This window comes from Capra hircus, chromosome 10 (genome assembly GCF_001704415.2).
Source record: "Capra hircus breed San Clemente chromosome 10, ASM170441v1, whole genome shotgun sequence".
NCBI classification, from domain to species: domain Eukaryota; kingdom Metazoa; phylum Chordata; class Mammalia; order Artiodactyla; family Bovidae; genus Capra; species Capra hircus.
The window spans coordinates 82,508,952-82,530,018 of record NC_030817.1 but is presented as its reverse complement, the minus strand read 5'-3'; the positions used below and the strand labels follow the sequence as shown (position 1 = coordinate 82,530,018).

Here is a 21,067-nt window from a genome sequence, read left to right as displayed (position 1 = left end):
AAAATATGAAGATATAGAGAGGATACAAGTATATTCAAACTGGTGTCAACTGATATTAATTCCATTATATAAGCTAGATATATAAGTATCTAATTATTTCATTTAAAAAACAATATCTTTCTTTATACTAAAAGAAATAATGGTTACTAAAGAAACTGTCTATAATCCTAGTTCAGCCTTAAAAACAAGGGCTACCTTAATAAATTTTTACTCAAAGATAAATAAAAAGGTACAATTTTAATGTTTATACATGTATCCTTATTAAGCAAACACTCAAAGAATTTCCTATTTCCTTTTTGGAAATAAGCAGTAGAGAATATAACTGTGAAAAATGAAAAATTTAGAATGACTACTATAAAACAGATAAAACGTAAGAAATGGATCCTTGTAGGAAGTCCGAATTTTCCAAACTAAACTTGTAGTATTCACGTGATTTACTACTGGTTTTACCCATATCAGTTTGCAAACTGATAGGAGCAGAGTCACAAGACAGAAAAACAGGATTCTAATTAAATTTCTATCAGTTTTCCCTCTGACACACAGGTGCTTCTGTTCTGGTTGATCCATGCCTCTGTGAAACTTGATCATCTTTCCTCCCTTTGTCTTATCTTATCCTCTGTCCCTTTATTTTTATCTTAGCCTAGATGTGACAAGTTTTGTTTACTTATTTTAACTTGGTCTGTTTCATTTCTACTTAGAGATAATAATTTTCTTCCTAGGGCCTATTTCTATTTTATTCAATACTGACATTTCACCCCCTCATTGGTATTTTACCCACTCATTATCACATAGCCACCTCTGATGTATATCCCCCCATTGAAGATAGCTGGCATCTTTACATAGTAATTAAAAATGCTCATACATACTTGAGCAAAGGGCTAATCTTCAAATGCTGGAATTACTGGAATCCTTGGAGAGTCAGTGATTCTAGCATTTAGAGAAACCATATCAACAGATGAACTAACTGTTGGGTATCTGTTATGTGCTATGATTGATGCCCCAAAATTAAAATAACAGCTACCATTATAAAGTCCTAGCAACTGACATATAGTAGATCTTTTAGCACAACAGTTAGGATCACGGACTCTGGAGCCAGTTCGCCTGAATTCAGATCTCAGCTCTAACAACCGCTATATGTGTATAAGCAAATAACTTCTCTGTGCCTCAGCTTTCTCATTTGTAAAGTGGGAAAAATAATCATACTAACCTCAAAAAATGGCTGTGAGGATCGAGTTAATACATCCAAAATGCTTAGCACAGTGCCTTTTTCATAGTAAACAACCAAATATTAGCTGCTGCTATCTTACTAATTTTTACTAGGAATATATATATGGAAAAGGCAATGGCAAACCACTCCAGTACTCTCATCTGGAAAATCCCGTGGACGGAGGAGCCTGGTAGGTTGCAGTCCATGGGGTCGCTAAGAGTTGGACACGACTGAGCGATTTCACTTTCACTTTTCACTTTCATGCATTGGAGAAGGAAATGGCAACCCACTCCAGTGTTCTTGCTTGGAGAATGCCAGGGATGGGGGAGCCTGATGGGCTGCCGTCTATGGGGTTGCACAGAGTCAGACACAACTGAAGCGACTTAGCAGCAGCAGCAGCAGGAATATATATTTGTTAGGTGAATGAATGGTGGCTAAATTTTTACACTTTAGAAAACTGAGGCTAATCAAAGATTCGCAATTACTCTTGAATTTGTTGTTACTTCATTGTTTTGGTGCCGTATTTCCTTGAAGGAAATACTACTCTTATAGGTAAAATGTAATTCTATAATTATCTTTTAGTTAAGGAAGGATTTAACAATCTTGGTCCTATCTCACTAGAATATCTTGCCAAGAGAATTACTGTTACAAATACTAGAGGGATAGAAAACTTTCAGAATGAGTAAACAAATTATGAAGACAATCTCCACCCTTTGTCCATTTTTACCATCTGGAAACTGCGGAGCTGGAATCATATCTGAGCCAGCAGAGAGTGCTGAAGCCTCTGAGTGGGTGTCAGGTTTCACTCTGGTAGTCTTCTTCTCCCCTTGTTTCCCTTTGGCCCAGAACCTCATCTTAGCTCTCTGAGGTCTGTTAAGTAAAAAAAAAAAAAAAAAGGTAAAAATGGCAATCAGCATGTCCTATTGACATTATCTGTATATGACTTTAAGTTATATAAACAACTTTCATATGAATTAATTCATTTAACCTTCACAATTAAGCTTAAGTCATATTTAATCTTCAATTGTACAGTTAAACTTCATCTGGAAAGTAAATAATAGTCTCCTCATCTTGAAAACAGAAATGAGATCCAGAGATGTTAACTAAAACCACCATTTATATGAGTTACTGTCATATAATCATATTAGTTTGCTATGACCAGTGCATTTTCTTGGCAAAACTCTATTAGTCTTTGCCCTGCTTCATTCCGCATTCCAAGGCCAAATTTGCCTGTTACTCCAGGTGTTTCTTGACTTCCTACTTTTGCATTCCAGTCCCCTATAATGAAAAGGACATCTTTTTTGGGTGTTAGTTCTAAAAGGTCTTGTAGGTCTTCATAAAACAGTTCAACTTCAGCTTCTTCAGCATTACTGGTTGGGGCATAGACTTGGATAACTGTGATATTGAATGGTTTGCCTTGGAGACGAACAGAGATCATTCTGTCATTTTTGAGATTGCATCCAAGTACTGCATTTCGGACTCTTTTGTTGACCATGATGGCTACTCCATTTCTTCTGAGGGATTCCTGCCCGCAGTAGTAGATATAATGGTCATCTGAGTTAAATTCACCCATTCCAGTCCATTTCAGTTCGCTGATTCCTACAATGTCAACGTTCACCCTTGCCATCTCTTGTTTGACCTCTTCCAATCTGCCTTGATTCATGGACCTGACATTCCAGGTTCCTATGCAATATTGCTCTTTATAGCATTGGATCTTGCTTCTATCACCAGTCACATCCACAACTGGGTATTGTTTTTGCTTTGGCTCCATCCCTTTGTTCTTTCTGTAGTTATTTCTCCTCTGATCTCCAGTAGCATACTGGGCACCTAATGACCTGGGGACTTCCTCTTTTGGTACCCTATCATATTGCCTTTTCATACTGTTCATGGGGTCACAGCAAACACCCTCTTCCAACAACACAAGAGAAGACTCTACACATGGACATCACCAGATGGTCAACACTGAAATCAGATTGATTATATTCTATGCAGCCAAAGATGAAGAAGCTCTATACAGTCAACAAAAACAAGACCAGGAGCTGACTGTGGCTCAGATCATGAACTCCTTATTACCAAATTCAGACTCAAATTGAAGAAAGTAGGGAAAACCGCTAGACCATTCAGGTATGACCTAAATCAAATCCCTTATGATTATGCAGTGGAAGTGAGAAATAGATTTAAGGCCCTAGATCTGATAGATAGAGTGCCTGATGAACTATGGAATGAGGTTCGTGACATTGCACAGGAGACAGGGATCAAGACCATCCCCAAGGAAAAGAAATGCAAAAAAGCAAAATGGCTGTCTGGGGAGGCCTTACAAATAGCTGTGAAGAGAAGAGAGGCGAAAAGCAAAGGAGAAAAGGAAAGATATAGGCACATAAATGCAGAGTTGAAAAGAATAGCAAGAAGAGATAAGAAAGCCTTCTTCAGTGATCAATGTAAAGAAATAGAGGAAAACAACAGAATGGGAAAGACTAGAGATCTCTTCAAGAAAATTAGAGATACCAAGGGAACATTTCCTGCAAAGATGGGCTCGATAAAGGACAGAAATGGTGTGGACCTAACAGAAGCAGAAGATATTAAGAAGAGGTAGCAAGAATACACAGAAGAACTATACAAAAAAGAGCTTCACAACCCAGAGTCATGATGATGTGATCTCTAATCTAGAACCAGACATCTTGGAATGTGAAGTCAAGTGGGCCTTAGAAAGCATCACTATGAACAAAGCCAGTGGAGGTGATGGAATTCCAGTTGAGCTCTTTCAAATCCTGAAAGATGATGCTGTCAAAGTGCTGCACTCAATATGCCAGCAAATTTGGAAAACTCAGCAGCGGCCACAGGACTGGAAAAGGGCAGTTTTCATTCCAATTCCAAAGAAAGGCAATGCCAAAGAATGCTCAAACTACCACACAATTGCACTCATCTCACATGCTAGTAAAGTAATGCTCAAAATTCTCCAAGCCAGGCTTCACCAATACGTGAACCGTAAACTCCCTGACATTCAAGCTGGATTTAGAAAAGGCAGAGGAACCAGAGATCAAATTGCCAACATCTGCTGGATCATCAAAAAAGCAAGAGCGTTCCAGAAAAACATCTATTTCTGCTTTATTGACTATGCCAAAGCCTTTGACTGTGTGGATCACAATAAACTGTGGAAAATTCTGAAAGAGATGGGAATACCAGACCACCTGACCCGCCTGTTGAGAAATCTGTATGCAGGTCAGGAAGCAGCAGTTAGGACTGGACATGGAACAACAGACTGGTTTCAAATAGGAAAAGGAGTACATCAAGGCTGTATATTGTCACCCTGCTTATTTAACTTATATGCAGAGTACATCATGAGAAACGCTGGACTAGAAGAAACACAAGCTGGAATCAAGATTGCCAGGAGAAATACCAATCACCTCAGATATGCAGATGACACCACTCTTAAGGCAGAAAGTGAAGAGGAACCAAAAAGTCTCTTGATGAAAGTGAAAGAGGAGAGCAAAAAAGTTGGCTTAAAGCTCAACATTCAGAAAACGAAGATCATGGCATCTGGTCCCATCACTTCATGGGAAATAGATGGGGAAACAGTGGAAACAGTGTCAGACCTTATTTTTTGGGGCTCCAAAATCACTGCGGATGGTGACTGCAGCCATGAAATTAAAAGACGCTTACTCCTTGGAAAGAAAGTTATGACCAACTTAGATAGCATATTCAAAAGCAGAGACATTACTTTGCCAACAAAGGTCCGTCTAGTCAAGGCTATGGTTTTTCCTGTGGTCATGTATGGATGTGAGAGTTGGACTGTGAAGAAGGCTGAGCGCCGAAGAATTGATGCTTTTGAACTGTGGTGTTGGAGAAGACTCTTGAGAGTCCCTTGGACTGCAAGGAGATCCAACCAGTCCATTCTGAAGGAGATCAGCCCTGGGATTTCTTTGGAAGGAATGATGCTAAAGCTGAAACTCCAGTACTTTGGCCACCTCATGCGAAGAGTTGACTCATTGGAAAAGACTCTGATGCTGGGAGGGATTGGGGGCAGGAGGAGAAGCGGACAACCGAGGATGAGATGGCTGGATGGCATCACGGACTCGATGGACGTGAGTCTGAGTGAACTCCGGGAGATGGTGATGGACAGGGAGGCCTGGCATGCTGCGATTCATGGGGTCGCAAAGAGTCGGACACGACTGAGCAACTGAACTGAACTGAACTGAATCATATTAGTTATTATCATATAAGTACTTATGCCTGGAGCATAAATACTTATGAGTATGGAGCATAACTCATAAGTACTTAAGAGTTATGCCCGGAGCATAACTACATAGAGTTACCTTAAATACCTATAACAACAAATTTACGTTCAAACCATAAACAATTTTCAGGTGAAAAACTGGTGGTTTAAGTATTAGGTGACTTTCCCAAGGTTACACAGCCAGTGAGTGACAAAGTGGAGGATCATACCTACTATGCAACATTGCCTCATTCTTAGCACTGACATACTCTCTCCCATCACATACATCAAGGAAACATCCTGAGAGAATAACAGCTTACTGACCCATGTATCCTAACTCTGTACTAGGAGGCTTACTTGTACATTTAGCGTTGGTTCCTTTGTATGTTTGTCTACCAAAAAAGAAACTTTTTTTGAGCATCTACTAGAAGCCAGGCACTGGGCCTGACTTACAATGACTACTTTTCATAACTGCCAAGATAAATGAGTATTTTTATGCTAACTACACATGAACAACCTGAGGCTCAGAGGGCTAATAGAGACAGAAGTTAAAATCAGGTCTATCTTCTTTGGAAGTCAATTTTCTTTTATTCATGGTGCCCTCTTTTTTTTTAATAGCATATTACTAAACTTGTACATCTATATGGTATGAAAAGAAATTGTTCCACAAAGCTTATTACAAATGATAGCTCTTCTCCTGCTATTTTTATCCCTTTTCTGATCCCTAAACAACCCTTTAGAATTAAATGGTTCTTTTAATATTCACCAAACTTATATTGCTATCATACTTGTGACCACAGATAATAAATTAAGCACATTCCAACACTCCAGTTCTATACCCTCCACAAACACAGACATCCCCCCAACAGAATATCACAATTTTAGTTAGGTCAATATAGTTTTTTTTAATTCACCTTTTAGTTTAGTTCTTTAGTGTTCACCTTTTTTACTATGTAAGTAATATTCACAACTGAGGCATATAGAACCCTATATAACTCATATTTTTTAGAGTTAATATTTTATTTTATATTTGCTCATTGGTTCTTCATTCAATTCACCTCCAAGTGTTTCCCCATTTGTGAATATCTCCTCTCAATATGTTGAAATACAGTTAGGTACTCTATCAGTTCCACGTTCTTAAAGAAATCTTTCCCAGAGCCTTCTAACCTGCTCTATTCTAGAATGGTTCCCTCTGTGATTGCTGTACAACCATCATTTGTAAAGCTACTTTTAGGATCATAATGGAGATTTCTTTTGTCTCTCCTATTGTATGATGACATGTCTTTTGGTATGGGTCTATTTTCATTCATTATGTTGAGCCTTGTCAATCTAGAAGCTCAAGTCCTTCAATTCTGTGACATTTACCTGAATTTATTAATGATTTGCTCCTCTCCATTTTCTTTGTCCTATCTTTTCAGAGTTCTTATAAGTGGGTCACTGGATGTCCTAAACTGCTCCTCTAATTTTCTTCTCTTTTCTTGCCTCTTCTCTCCCTTTGTCTTTTTGTTCAAATTTCTGAGAGATATCAGCTTTCTTTCTCATGCTTTGAACTTCTTTATGCTATTGTAGTTTCAATTTTCAAATGCTCTTTTTTATTATTATGGATGTTTCCCTTTCGACTATTTTAATTTAATGAATATAGCTGTATTTCTTTATGCAGAAGATCTATTGATAGTTTTATGTATTTGTCTTAAAGCTTTCTTTCCCCTGGATAGTTTATTTCTTCCAAGTTATATTTTATCCATTAATTTTAGTTTCTTTCATTTAAGATGTTTCCTCAAATGTGTGGTGATCATACTTGGAAACACTTCCCTTGTGGCTCAGCTGGTAAAGAACCTGCCTGCAATGCGGAAGACCTGGGTTCGATCTCTGGGTTGGGAAGGTCCCTGGAGAAGGGAAAGGCTACCCACTCCAGTATTATAGCCTGGAGAATTCCATGGTCTGTAGTCCATGGGGTCTCAAAGAGTTGGACACAACTGAGCGACTTTCACTTTCACATGCCTGGAAGTTCTAGTGTGCATTGGTGGGGCTTCCAAGCTGTGGTTGCCCTTGAAGGGTTATCTGGCTGATACCAATATCTTTAGGTCTTTTCTTGAGGGTTGGACCAAAGTCCCAAAGACTCTTTGAATCATCTGCTTAGAGGGTAGGTGAAACATGGGAGCTGAATACACAATAAAATCTGGGGGATCTTAACATTCAGTATGTAGACATTCATAAAATCCCCCTGGTTCCAAATATGTACCTCAATCCTCAAGTATATCTGGTTACCTCTAAGCGCAGAAATCTTTTGTTTTATCCTTTCCAGAAAATATTTTCTCCTATTTTCTGCTAGGGTTGGGAAGATCAGCCAGTCAGATGCTTCTTTCTCAAGAAAGATTCAGCTTTCTCCTATCTATTAAGACATTTAAAATTTGTCTATTTACCTTTTGGATTCCACATTTTTATTATTTCTGTCTCCTGTTGCTTTGTTGCTGCTGTTGCTTTTGTCATATATAGGCTATTTTAGAAGGATGTGGAAATTAAATTTATATATTTAATCTGCTATCTTCACTTGTATATTTTTCTACTATGTTATATTTTGTTTCTCAAACTTTCATCTCCAGCATAATCTGCTCTAGATTTGGGTTACCTTGGATTATACTCTACAGTCACTGAGAAGGGTTATGAACCAGATAGATAATTCAATGTGATATTCAATATCAGGGAAGACCTGATATCAGTGAGGACCCAATTGTCTTACATAATACAATAAGGGACAAAGACATACTCTTGATAAATAAAAACTTCATATACTTTCCTAAAAAGAACAGTTATTTCCTGAAAGATTTTTCCAGTTATATTTTTACAACACTTAGAGCAGAACTTAAGTCCAAAACCAGAAAATATTTTCACTCTGATCTCATCTAATGTCTTTTCTTTACAACCAAAAATCCTAAGTCATATAATGATGTTAAGACTTTGCCCTGGGGCTTCCCTGGTGGTCTTGTGGTTAAGACTGCATTTCCACTGCATGGGGGTGTAGGTTTGATCTCTGGTCAGAGAACTAAGATTTCACAGGCCAAACTGTGGCCAAAAAAAAAAAGAAAGATTTTGCCCAAATCACAGTGCTAACATATAAAAAGACAAAGTTTACTATATATATCTGAACTGTTTGTTTCTGTCAGAGTAGGTGCTTAGTATTTGCTGAAAAAATGAATTTAAAACTTTCAAAATCAATAGCTGCTTTATGAATTATGCTTTTATAAAGATGCTCGGTATTTAGCAAATAGAATTATTTTACCCCTATTAACTTTCAGTGTATGCTTTATACCTTATATCTGACTCTGAAGCCTTCTGTCTCACTGCCAACTTCGTAATCTCTCCTTGAGACATGGTCTTATGAAGCTTTGCTTCTTCATCAACTGAAGAAAACCGCTGTGATGTCTGTAATAATTACATATGTAAAGACTTTAAAACCAAGTAATTATCATAGCACTGTAATTAAAACTCAGATTATAAATTATTTGAGAATTATACCTATTAAAAACACACAAAAATATTCATATTACTCAGAGATTCATTAAAATAAAAGAACCTACTAAAAATTCCATTACGTTCAAACAGTAATCCAAAGTAAAGGGCACTTGGGTCAATAAAAATGCTAAATGGGAAATACCAGCTCATGTTTTCTGACAATTTAGCAAACAATATCATGTAGGGTGAATGGAAAAAAAGGAATATCAAATGGAAAAGTAAGAAAAAAATCAAAACCATCTAAAGATAGGGACAAAAGATACAGGACCTGATAAATCTAGATATATAGGATAATTAATCAGTGATTATCAACTTAAAGACATAGCCTAAACTTTAAAGAAAAACTTCTCAAGGTCTGCCAAGTAAAAAGATCAAATAACTTATAAGGGCAAGAGATTTAGACTGGCAATAGACTTACCAACAATAACAAACAAAGTAAGACAATAATAAAATAGCACTTTCAAACAACTCAGAAAAAGAAAATATGAATCAAGGACTTTATATGTAGCCAAGATGTCCCTTCAAATATCAAGGCCATAGAAAGATCTCAGGGAATTCCATATTGATGGCCCTTTGAGTAATCTAAGGGAAGAGCTTCGTCCAACCAAGAGACAAACAGGGAAACTTCTGCAAAATATTTGAAGTGATAATTTAATACATTTAATAGTAGATCTAAGACAAAAACAAAGGTGGGGACTATGGTGAAAGAATTGTATACAAAATTACATATTCTGACAAAGTAGGAATAAAAGCTTAAAAAAACTGGAGTAGAAGGGAATAGAGACTAGAATAATTCACCAATAGTTGTGTCACAATAGGTAAGAATAGTACTCATTTAAAAATGACTAATTAGAGTATTATTGATTAAATTTTAAAATATTAAAGGCATTTTTTTAAAGTTACATATAAAAGTAAACAATCAACAGACAAGACCACAATGTTTGCTAAACATCAAAAGAAATTTAAAAAAATAAAAGAGAAAAAAATGAACACAGTAAATTTAACATAACATAATAACAAAATTGCAAGTTGAGAATTAATCTCTCACTTTCATCAATAAACATGAATAGATTTAACTCACCTACTAAGGGAAAGATTTTTTAATTTGGCTCACAAAGCAGGGCCCAACTATACTGTATAAAAAACACACCTCTAAACAAAAGGATCCAGACAGGCTAAAGTTGAAAGGACAAACAACAGTATTCTTGGCAAATGGAAATAAAAAGAAAATGGAGGCTGTGATATTACTAATGTAGAATTCAAGCAAAAAAACATGGAAGCTGACAAAGGACACTTTTTAATACTAAAAGGTACAATTCACAATGAGTAATAGGAATGATATTAACATTCATTTGATATAAGACAGATAAAAAATAATAAGGATATAGAAGACAAATAACATTATCAGTAAGGTAGAGATTATGGATGTATACTGAAATTTTATACTCTGGATAGAGAATACACCTTATCAAACACACAGTCAACAAGTAACAAATGCTGGCAAGGATATGGATAGAAGAGAACCCTCGTTTACTATTAGTGGGAATGTAAATTGTTATGGCTAAATCATTACATAGTATATCTGAAAGTAACATAATATTGCAATCATATATTTCAATTTTAAAAATGCACGTGGAACATTCATAAAAACTGATCATATTCTAAGTAACAAAGAAAATACCAATAAATTTGATCAAACAGAAGCATTATAAATAGTCTTTCACCAGAATACAATAAAACCAGAAACTAACAAAGATTTAAAAACAAAAAGGCTCTTCATCTGAAAACTAAAAAAAATTTTATTAAACAAGTTTCAGGTAAAGAAAGAAATATAAACTAAAATTACAGATTTTCTTAAAAACAATAAATCCTTTACACATTAAAATAAGTGAGATACATCTGAAGTGTGACCAGAGGAGAATTCACAGCCTTAAAAACCTGTATCAGTAAAAATAAATGAATTAAATTATTCACTCAAAAACTAGAAAAGAAAGTAAACCAAAAGAAAATATAATAAATAATAAACATAAGGTAAAAACAGAAATCAGTGGAGAATGAAAAAAGATATATGATAAATAAAACCAGATCCTGTTACTCTGTAAAAAATTAACAAAATAGACAAATAACTAGGTAAAGGAAAAAAAAATCTATGAAATAAGAACTGACAAAAGGGAAATAACCACTGAAACAGAACTTTTTAAAATCATGAGACTACTTTATAGACCCCTATGCAAGTAAATCTGAACAATGAAATGGAAAAAAATAGTTGCCAAAATTGACCTTATTAGACAGAAAGCTTTAAAGGCTAATTCTCCTAGAAGAAATAGAGGAACTTATGCTACAAAACAGTACCAATCCCAGATAGTTTCATAGGAAAATTCTGTCCTCTGACTTCTGGGAGGGAATAAAATACATATGTAAATGCTAAGTGTAAGGAGTTCCCTGGTGGCCTAGTGGTTAGGATCTCACTCCATGGCCAGGGGTTCAAGCTCTGTTCAGGGAACTAAGACCCTATAAGCTGAGAGGTACAGCCAAAGGGGGGTAAAAAAAAATTAATGAAAATCTGAATAACAAAACTGAAAACCAGAGAGCCCTAACAGACTAGAAGAAATTTAACAAAATACAATAGAAAAGAGTATGCTAAAAAATAAGTAAATACTAAAAATAAGTAAAAATAAGTGTATGCAGTAAGCTGCTGTCCTGGGGCTACCAATCTAAACATTTTATGGCATAAACTGTTCAATTCACCAGTTTCCCAACTTGCAACACTCACCTCAAAATCACTAGCCTAGGTCTTAAAATATTATAAATATCCTTTCCTGACTTCCCCTTTCTGAAAAATTACTAAGACCTAGTCCAGGTGACTTTCTGCTTACTGTAAAATAAGCTAACACACTTAGCTGTGCTTGATCAATGGGTTTTTTTCTGGCAGTTTTCTGTGGAGTAAAGAGAAGGAAAATTCAACACAGATAAGGAGTGAAGAGTATCTCAGAGAAATACAAACAAAAATAGGAAGGTGAGAAGTACAGTAATTCTTCTGTACTGAAGACTGAAAATGAAAACTCAGTTTTATGATACAGGAGATAAAGTCAGACCCATGGAGATGACTGTTGAAAGTGTAGGGAATGGTGGAAGAAACTATACAGAGAAAACTCTGTTACCTATATCAATCCTACAAATAAGGGGTAGAAATGATTTTATTAACTCACTATCCACAATCTTCAGAGACTAAATAAAAAGCTATATGAAAGCTATCTTCAAAATGCTGCTTAGCAGAATATGTTGTTGTTCTTGGGTAAAAACCAACATGGTGTGTATAAAAACTACGTGAAAACAGCATACAGAGACTAAACAGTTATTCAAATGGCAGAGTTATAAGTAGGAAAAAAAACCAAGGTCATAAAGATAGAAACTGCTACTCTCACTTCCACTTCTTCATTGCAGGTAACAACTAATTACCGATTTGTCAGCTCCAGAGGTAATGCTTATCAAATTCCCTTGAAGGAATTCATATCTACCTGTTTCTATCTCATTAGGATCAGTTATTTCACAATGGAAAGGTCAGTTGATTCCTTCCTTGAGGAATGACACACTTCTTAGCAAATGTCAGAGTTACTAAGTCACTTTGTCCAGAAAAAAATAAACTAACCAGCTTTTAAAAAAATAATGTGCCCATAAAATCAAGACCATTTACAACCCTGAAGATATTCAGAATTTGATAATTCAGTAGATTCCAGTTAGAAATAATTAGTCTTCATTTTCACAATATCAGATAACATTAGAACACGGTATATTTTCAGATAAACAGAAACATACTTTAAAACTGTCCCTACCCTTCCCACCCCCAACCCCGATAAGTATCTGTCAGCATAGTCTAGAGAAAGCAAAGCTTCTTCATGCAAGTGTCCACCAGAAACAAACACCACAACCTATTCCTAAAATAGCTAGTGATGAAACACAAGGACAGTGAGGAAGCTGGAGAGGTGACTAACACACTGTGCAGGAGGGTGCTCTGCAACTACTGGCATGCAGTGACCGTCAAGCAGGTGAACAGAATCACAGGCAAAGACTGCCAGATAGAACCCTGAGAGGGGCTGAACGCTCCAAGCAGAAAGCCCAGCTTCTTGGTTCATCTCAGTAAGTTCTCAGAAAGAATTCTACCACCAAAAGGACTAAGGTTTGTATCAAAGGAAACTCTCAGGAACAAAATAGCAATTACAAATGCTAAATTCTTCAACTAATAAAAACTGGAGAATAATTTAAGTATGTCCCCTATTTATACTAGAAACATACAGCAGTGTTTTTTCATTCAAATTAGTTTGCTCCATTACATAATTTCATCTTCAACCAAAAAGCATATGATAGAATGCGTTTCAATAATTATAACTCAAAAATAGGGCCATCTCCAAAGTGGAGTTATTTAATCCTACACTGAAGAGAAGTCTTTGGTTCTAACTAGATATATTAATGAACATACAGGCTGAGCAACTTTTACCATTTGGTTCAGGGTAATGATTCATTAGTCTAATTAGATAACTGGCTGTGCATTTTTCTATTTGTTGGTTATTTTATTTTTTCTTCTTTAGAATATCCATATTATCATTTAAAAACTGGGTCTATCTTCCAACAAAAGATAAAGACAATGAGAATATTCTGGAACTTAACTAGGTCTTTGGCACCAACAGCCTGAAAGTTTAAAAAAAAAAGTGAAAGTGCTAGTCTCCCAGTTGTGTCGGACTCTTTGTGACCTCATGAGCCCGCCAGGCTCCTCTGTCCATAGAACTCTCCAGGCAAGAATACTGCAGCGGGTAGACATTCTTTTCTCCAGGAGATCTTCCCGCCCCAGGGAACAAACCTGTGTCTCCCACATTGCAGGCAGATTCTTTACCATCTGAGCCACCAGAGAAGCCCCCGAACAGCTTAAAGCCATTCTTTGAATATTGATAAAATATTTAATGAGTCAAAAGAAGACCATCCTAAAATGTTCCTCCCATAATGAACAGATACTACAGAAGAACATTAGAGACTAAACTTAATTAAGAATATGCATGGAAATAAAATGCATATCACTCTACTTCCTCAGTGATAACATTTAGTACACAGTAGGCATACAGGGTACTCCTATTGTATTTTCCAGGCCAATTCCAAAATCAAACACTTTATATCCATAAATACACTCAAACTTATCAAACTATATGTACCTAATTTGGGCTGAGATATGATAAAAAAGCTATTTTATTTATGCAGCTTTATTTAAACATAATGTTAATGTTATACTTTGTGATTAATACAAATTCACATTATCTACAGCCTTTTTTAGTTGGCTGGGTTGGTCCAGGAAGGTATTTTTGTCATTTCTCATTAAATTTTTAAAAAATTCATGTTTATTTTGTATTACTAAAAAATGCAGAGGGGAAGCAGGTTTAAATGCAAAAAAAAAAAAAAAGAGAGAGAGACAGAAAGAGAGAATACTATTTCAGTTAAAAGCTACTGGATTATTTAACATATACTCTATTCACTAGACCACAGAGAGATCAGGAAACTATGGCTAGCAGGTCAAATAAAGCCCATTGAGTGTTTTTGTAAATAGTTTTATTGGAACACAGCCATGTACCTTTGTTCACTTGCCTACGGCGGTTTCCATTCTACAACAGCAGAGGTAACTAGTTCCGACAGAGACTGTATGACCCATAGAATCTGAAATATTTAATATCTGGCCCTTTACAAAAAAAGTTTGAGGCTCTTGTTCTAGAAACTTTTAAGATACAACACAGAAAGCTTCTACATTAGTGCTAAGTTAAATAATTTTATTATTTTTTGCCTAATTTATGATTTAACTGACATATACTGCTAAAGCGCCCTTAATTCAAGTCCTGTTAAATTAAGCTTTAGCTCTAGTTGCTGTGTTCACTGAGGTTTCCCACGTACAAACCATTATATGGAGAAGAAGCTGTGAAGGTTAGCTTTAGATTAGCAAAGACTATTTCCATCAGATTTGCTTGTTGCCTATTTTTCTTATATTGCTGTAAAATTACCATTTCGGAGTCACTGTGAGAGGCCTGACCCAGGCTGGGTGCAGGCCCTAGCTCAGAGTGAGAAGCTTGGTCAAGGGAGAGAAGGGGCTCAATAATGTCATCGTAATCATCTTCCTCTGTATCCCCCTCCCCATCGGCAAAAGTACCTCTAGTCAAGAAATCGGAGCGCGTCCGCGCCATTCGAGCTTTCTTTTTATGGGCCGGTCTGGCAACCTGCTTGACCAAATGATAAAACAAATAACACAACAATGTTTTGTTTTGGCTTTTTGGGAGATGATGCCAATGAAAGACATCAAAGAGCTCATGAATTTCTTGAAACATCCCCTCCCACCCCATGCCTTTTCCACTAGAAGTGACAGCCATAACCAAAATCAATCCATATTCATTACTCTGGACAAAGAATAAGAATGGAAGCTAAATCCACACTGTTCTTCTCCATAGCCAAGGAAGTCATCTTTCACTGCCATAATAAGTCACCAAAGTCACCTGCATAAATTGCCTTCTTTTCTTTTAGAATTCCTTTTTTGTAAATATAATCTGGATTTGTAGGCATCCTTCCCTGCCTGAAGTATTCCTCTCTGAGTATAACAGACTTAACTCACGGCTTCTTTTTCTATAAACACTTGGGAGTAAATGAGTAGATCAAGTGTTCTAACTACAAGAACAGTAATTTCCAAAACAGTATGCACCTATTTAGCACAGAAGATAAATAAACCAAAATTCAACACTTACCTCTCCTTGGGCCGGCCCAGTTAACTTTACAGGTTTCCAAGTTGGTTCATCTTGTTTCTGGAGTTGAGGATTTCCACTGTTCAAGGCGTCCGTGGTGACACTTCGGATGAAACAACAGGATTACATTTCTATTCCTAGTAGATAACTCATGGCAGCAATCTTAAAAGGATAGCATGAAATATAGTCTAACAAGCCAGGTCAAAGAAATGGATTTGATGATGAGAAAGGGAAAATACTAAGTCCACAAATCTTAAGAATTAGTCTTAGAAGGGGTCTTTACACGCTCATCATTATAAAACACCTGATAAGTAGCTACCGAGTGATGAGGATCTCATTACTTTGCTTTATAGGGAGACGGTTCTATTGACAAACAAGTTTTCTTTCCGAAATCTCTCTGCAACTTTTATCTGTTGGCTTAGTTTTAAAACTTGAGGCTGTACAGAATAAAATCAACACTGACAGAGTAAGAAATTGTTATCTATCAGTAACATATTGTTCATCTCTTCTTAGCAAGACTACAAACTCACTGAAAATCATATTTTACCTTCTAGCATACTTCTGAGTTTAAAGTAGACATTAACTTACAATATCATTTGGCAGACTAATTGCCCTTGCATTCAAAGTCTTCCATGAAGGCCTAGGTTATCTTGTACAATAATCTCTAAACACACCCTTCTTACAACTAAAATCTTCTCAGAGACCTCCCTTTCTGACCACTATAAAATCAAGTCCAGCAATCCTAGGTTGTCCTAAAAGATTCCCTTTTGATTATTCAAATCTCTCCTGCCACAGCTGAGTCATTTATCTTTGATTTGTTCTCCAAAAGAGGGACTATTAACAGGATCTTTGATAGCACCTAGCTACTCTGATTAACTTTTAAACTCACAGCATTTTCTCTTAAGTTTCTCCATGATTTCTTTTTTGTTCTCCCTTACTAACCAGATGAAGACTATGATGCACTTACCACCCTACGGCATAGAAAGAACACTAATCTAATGTTACTTCCTAATCAGGACACCCAATGCTGATTTCTAATCAGGAAACTCAAATTCTGGGCTCAGCTATTTCTAACTATGTGACCTTATCCAGGTCATTTCATGTCCAAGGGCACCAGTGACCTCATCTATAACATGTGGCAACTGAATAGATAACTTAGAAACACTAACATTTACAATTCTATAAAATGCTAATGTTTCTAAAATTACTTACAGAATGAGAAGGTGTGAAGTATGGATTTTCCTTAAGCTTTCATGCAAACAATCTAATACATAATCATTTTTAAGATAAACAGTTGTTAATAAGGTAAACTAGGTCAAGTAGCTGTTAAGACTGTATCTTGGCAAAATGATAAAAGGAGTAATTCACAAGTATGATTAATGTTTTTGAAATCTGCCTCTTGAGAAATCTGTATGCAGGTAAGGAAGCAACAGTTAGAACTGGACATGGAACAACAGACTGGTTCCAAACAGGAAAAGGAGTACGTCAAGGCTGTATATTGTCACCCTGCTTATTTAACTTATATGCAGAGTACATCATGAGAAACGATGGGCTGGAGGAAGCACAAGCTGGAATCAAGATTGCCAAGAGAAATATCAATAACCTCAGATATGCAGATGACACCACTCTTATGGCAGAAAGTGAAGAAAACTAAAGAGCCTCTTGATGAAAGTTGAAGAGAGTAAAAAAGTTGGCTTAAAACTCAACATTCAGAAAACTAAGACCGTGGCATCTGGTCCCATCACTTCATGGCAAATAGATGGGGAAATAGTGGAAACAGTGACAGACTGTATTTTTGGGGGCTCCAAAATCACTGCAGATGGTGACTGCAGCCATGAAATTAAAAGACACTTGCTCCTTGGAAGAAAAGTTATGACCACTCTAGACAGCATATTAAAAAGCAGAAACATTACTTTGCCAACAAAGATCCATCTAGTCAGAGTATGGTTTTTCCAGTAGTCATGTATGTATGTGAGAGTTGGACTATAAAGAAAGCTGAGCCCCGAAGAATTGATGCTTTTGACTCTTGAGAGTCCCTTGGACTGCAAGGAGATCCAACCAGTCCATCCTAAAGGAAATCAGTTCTCAATACTCATTGGAAGGACTAATGCTAAAGCTGAAACTCCAATACTCTGGCCACCTGATGCAAAGAACTGACTCATTTGAAAAGACCCTGACGCTGGGAAAGACTGAAGGCAGGAGGAGAAGGGGACGACAGAGAACGAGATGGTTGGATGGCATCACTGACTCAATGGACATGAGTTTGAGTAAACTCCGGAAGTTGGTGATGGACAGGGAGGCCTGGTGTGCTACAGTCGATGGGGTCACAAACAGTCAGACACAACTGAGTGACTGAACTGAAGTCTTCTATAAAACAGATTCATGGATCTAACAACTATATACACACACACACAGACATCCCTCACGTAACTAAATCAGAAAGGCAGAAAACAATATGTTCTTAACATTTTCTGATGGGCTTATATGCTACAGACAATCTACAGGTTAATGGGCAGGACTAGGATCTCAAGCTGTCATGTAGTCCAACTCCATTTTATAATATGATATAAAAATTCTTCGTGGAAAAATAAAGTATCAATGACCTCTTGCCCATTTTCTGTAAAATCTGTATGCAGTTTTTTAAAGACTGAAATATTTTTTAAAAAGCTCAGGATTTGATGAGAAAGTTATTTTCACAGTTAATATGAAATTTAACTTTTTTAGCCCTAAGATATAGCTCTCCTTTCATTTAAATAGTGATATTCTTCCATAAGAACTGAAAGAATCCACTGTGTAACTGGGCTTAATACAAATATTTTAAATTTTATAAAATTTGTTTTATGTACCACTTAAATGCTTTCTCACAGCTACCACTAGTTAAGAAAACTTAGAAGTATAAGGAACTTCCACTTATACAAGGTATCTAAAGTAGTCACAGGGAATTCTCCAGCTATCCAGCGGTCAGGACTCCAAGCTTTCACTACTGCGGGCCTAGGTTCAATCCCTGGTTGCAGCGCAGCCGAAAATAAAACTAAAATAAAGTAGCCATTGTTATAAACAGAAGGTAGAATGGTGGTTGCCAGGGGCTAGGGGTAAAGGGAAAAGAAGAGTTGCTTTCAAAGGTAACTGAATTTGTTTTGCAAGATAAAGTTCTAGATTTGTTGCACAACAATGTGCATATGGGTAACACTACTGAACTGTACACTTTAAAATGGTCAAGATGGTAAATATTATGTGGCTTTTATCCGCCCCCCTCAAAAAAGTACAAAGATATTAATGAAGACCATAAATAGGGCCACAGCTATCACAAATCCCATTAATTTAAAAGCCTGATACAAATAAGCTTGGACTGCTACACCTAATAACTGTGGGGCAACCAGCATTTGCTGAATGTCTACGGCATTTCCAGCCACTCTATGGCTCTCCACAAATGCTTTCTCCCTTAATGGGAGGGAACTAAAAATCCTGCTGCCTGTACTTAGTCAGAGACTCCCAGGGTATAATTATATCCAGTTTTCAGGTGGCTGGTGTAGTCAACAATCAGGAAATTTTTAACACAGAAAATGGCTAATTTGAGTAGCACCCACACAAATAACTGAGGTAGACCAAGGCACCTTAATGAAAATTTCCAAAAAGTTTCTCATTTATACATAGAAATAAACACTTCACTTACATGGAACTACTCATATTTTCCTTTGGCGTGAAAAAAATGGCCTTAGTAGTTCCATCTCTGAAAGGGTCATCAGATTTATGGCTACAAGGCTGAGCCGGCCTAAGGTGTTCTCTCTTTGAGATGCGACTATGAGAGTGTTTACAGGCAACATTCAGTTGGGTGGACATTCTGTCTGCCTTGGATAATTCATTGACAGTATGAGATTGGCCTGGGCCTCCTTTTCTTTCAAAGAACAGAGTGACAGGTCGGTCCTTCAAGGGTAAGTGAGCAGAGGGGCTGTCTTTTGGGGCAAGAACAGAATCTTTTATAGTTACTGACGGAGTCCCAGCCATACTGGGTTCTTCATCCTTATTTGGGGTTTTCAGGATGAATAGAGAGGATGGTCTCTCTATTCTCTGCTTTGACTGATGGAAAGATGGTATCAGAAAACTCTCCCCAGTTCTTGGCTTTTCAATTGTCTTGAAGGCTTTACGCTCCTTTTCTAAAATATCTTTTTGTCGGCGAATCTGTTTCATCATCTCTTTTTCATTCTGCTGCTGCAATTGCTTTTGCCTTTCTTCCTTCTCAGTGTTCAACTTTTCTAACTTCTTAAGAACAGCATTTGAAGAATCTGTATTCAAAGAAGCAACAACCTGATTTTCTCCTGGGAGGTGGTACTTTCCAGCTTCCCTGCTGATATCCAAAGTAAGAGATGGAAGCGTTTCTTCACTTTCCAATAGTTTGCTTCTCTGGACACTTGTGTCTAGTTGGGAGCTCGTTTTCAGTGGGTCTAGATGGGGAATATAAAAAAATGTAGGCAAACTATTTGAAACAAAGGGGTCTCTCAGCTGTGGTTTACAGGTAATAGATTCAGAACTGCAAACCAGTTTTTCCTTCGTAGCCCCATTCTTTAAATGCACTGAGTCAGAGGGTGACCCCCTTTGAGTCAATGTGTGGTTAGTCTCACTTGCGGCACTGAGAGGATAGTCCTGTGGATCAAAATCGGGACTGCGAGATACCTCAGGGGGCACAAACGGCAAGTCTCTTTCATCTAGAATCAAGGGCTCTGGTTTGCTCTTTTGGCTCTCCTCACAGCTCAGAAGTTCCAAGCTTCCTTGTGAGCTTTCACTCTCAGGTGTGCCCTGTAAAGACTGAAGGCCCTCAGGCATCAGTTCCGTAGACCATCTACGCTCTTCTGAAGGAGACACACCACCAAGAGAACGGACTTTTAGCAATTCTAAGCTAAATATAGCTTGCTCTAGTTCTCTCATTCTCCGACTTTCTCTCTTGGCCCGACTCACTTTTTTCTGGTGGAGATCTTCCAAGGACTTGGGTCTTTCTCTTACAATCACATTTTGCTGCAAGTCCACACCACTTTGACTTCTGGCTCTCTCCTGTCGCTTGTTTGGGGACTCATTCAAGCAGTCCATGGAACTTTCATGACTAACTCGATTACTCTCTATCACAGATTTACATTCCTCTACGGCTTTTACTCTGCTGTCAAATGAAGAATCTTCCCATTTTGAAGGGTCTGAACCGTGAATTTCCAGAGTCCCATATGGCTTGATACTTGACAATCCAAGTTCTAGTTTTGCTTCTTTTACTCTTTGTTCTTTCAGAGATTTAAATCTATAACAAAACAGGAAAAAAAAAAAAAAAAAACAACCCCAAATGGTTAAAGATATCTCTTGGTTACAAACGGAGAGAAAAAGTTTATT

General features: G+C 36.9%; 1 protein-coding gene across 7 annotated transcripts in view; it reads right to left on the bottom strand.

Moving 5' to 3' along the window:
* Positions 1–21,067, bottom strand: part of MYO9A (myosin IXA) — a 241,476-nt gene that overhangs the window by 47,032 nt on the left and 173,377 nt on the right. For 4 of the 7 annotated variants that reach the window (XM_018053556.1, XM_018053558.1, XM_018053560.1 and 1 more), the window contains 5 exons: positions 19,371–20,978; positions 15,701–15,800; positions 14,969–15,184; positions 8,731–8,843; positions 1,935–2,077 (listed from right to left, as the gene is read on the bottom strand). In XM_018053556.1, the coding sequence (XP_017909045.1) occupies positions 1,935–2,077; positions 8,731–8,843; positions 14,969–15,184; positions 15,701–15,800; positions 19,371–20,978 (2,180 nt within the window). The remainder of the gene's footprint in view (positions 1–1,934; positions 2,078–8,730; positions 8,844–14,968; positions 15,185–15,700; positions 15,801–19,370; positions 20,979–21,067) is intronic. The other 3 variants (XM_018053561.1, XM_018053562.1, XM_018053557.1) reach the window with 2 other exon arrangements.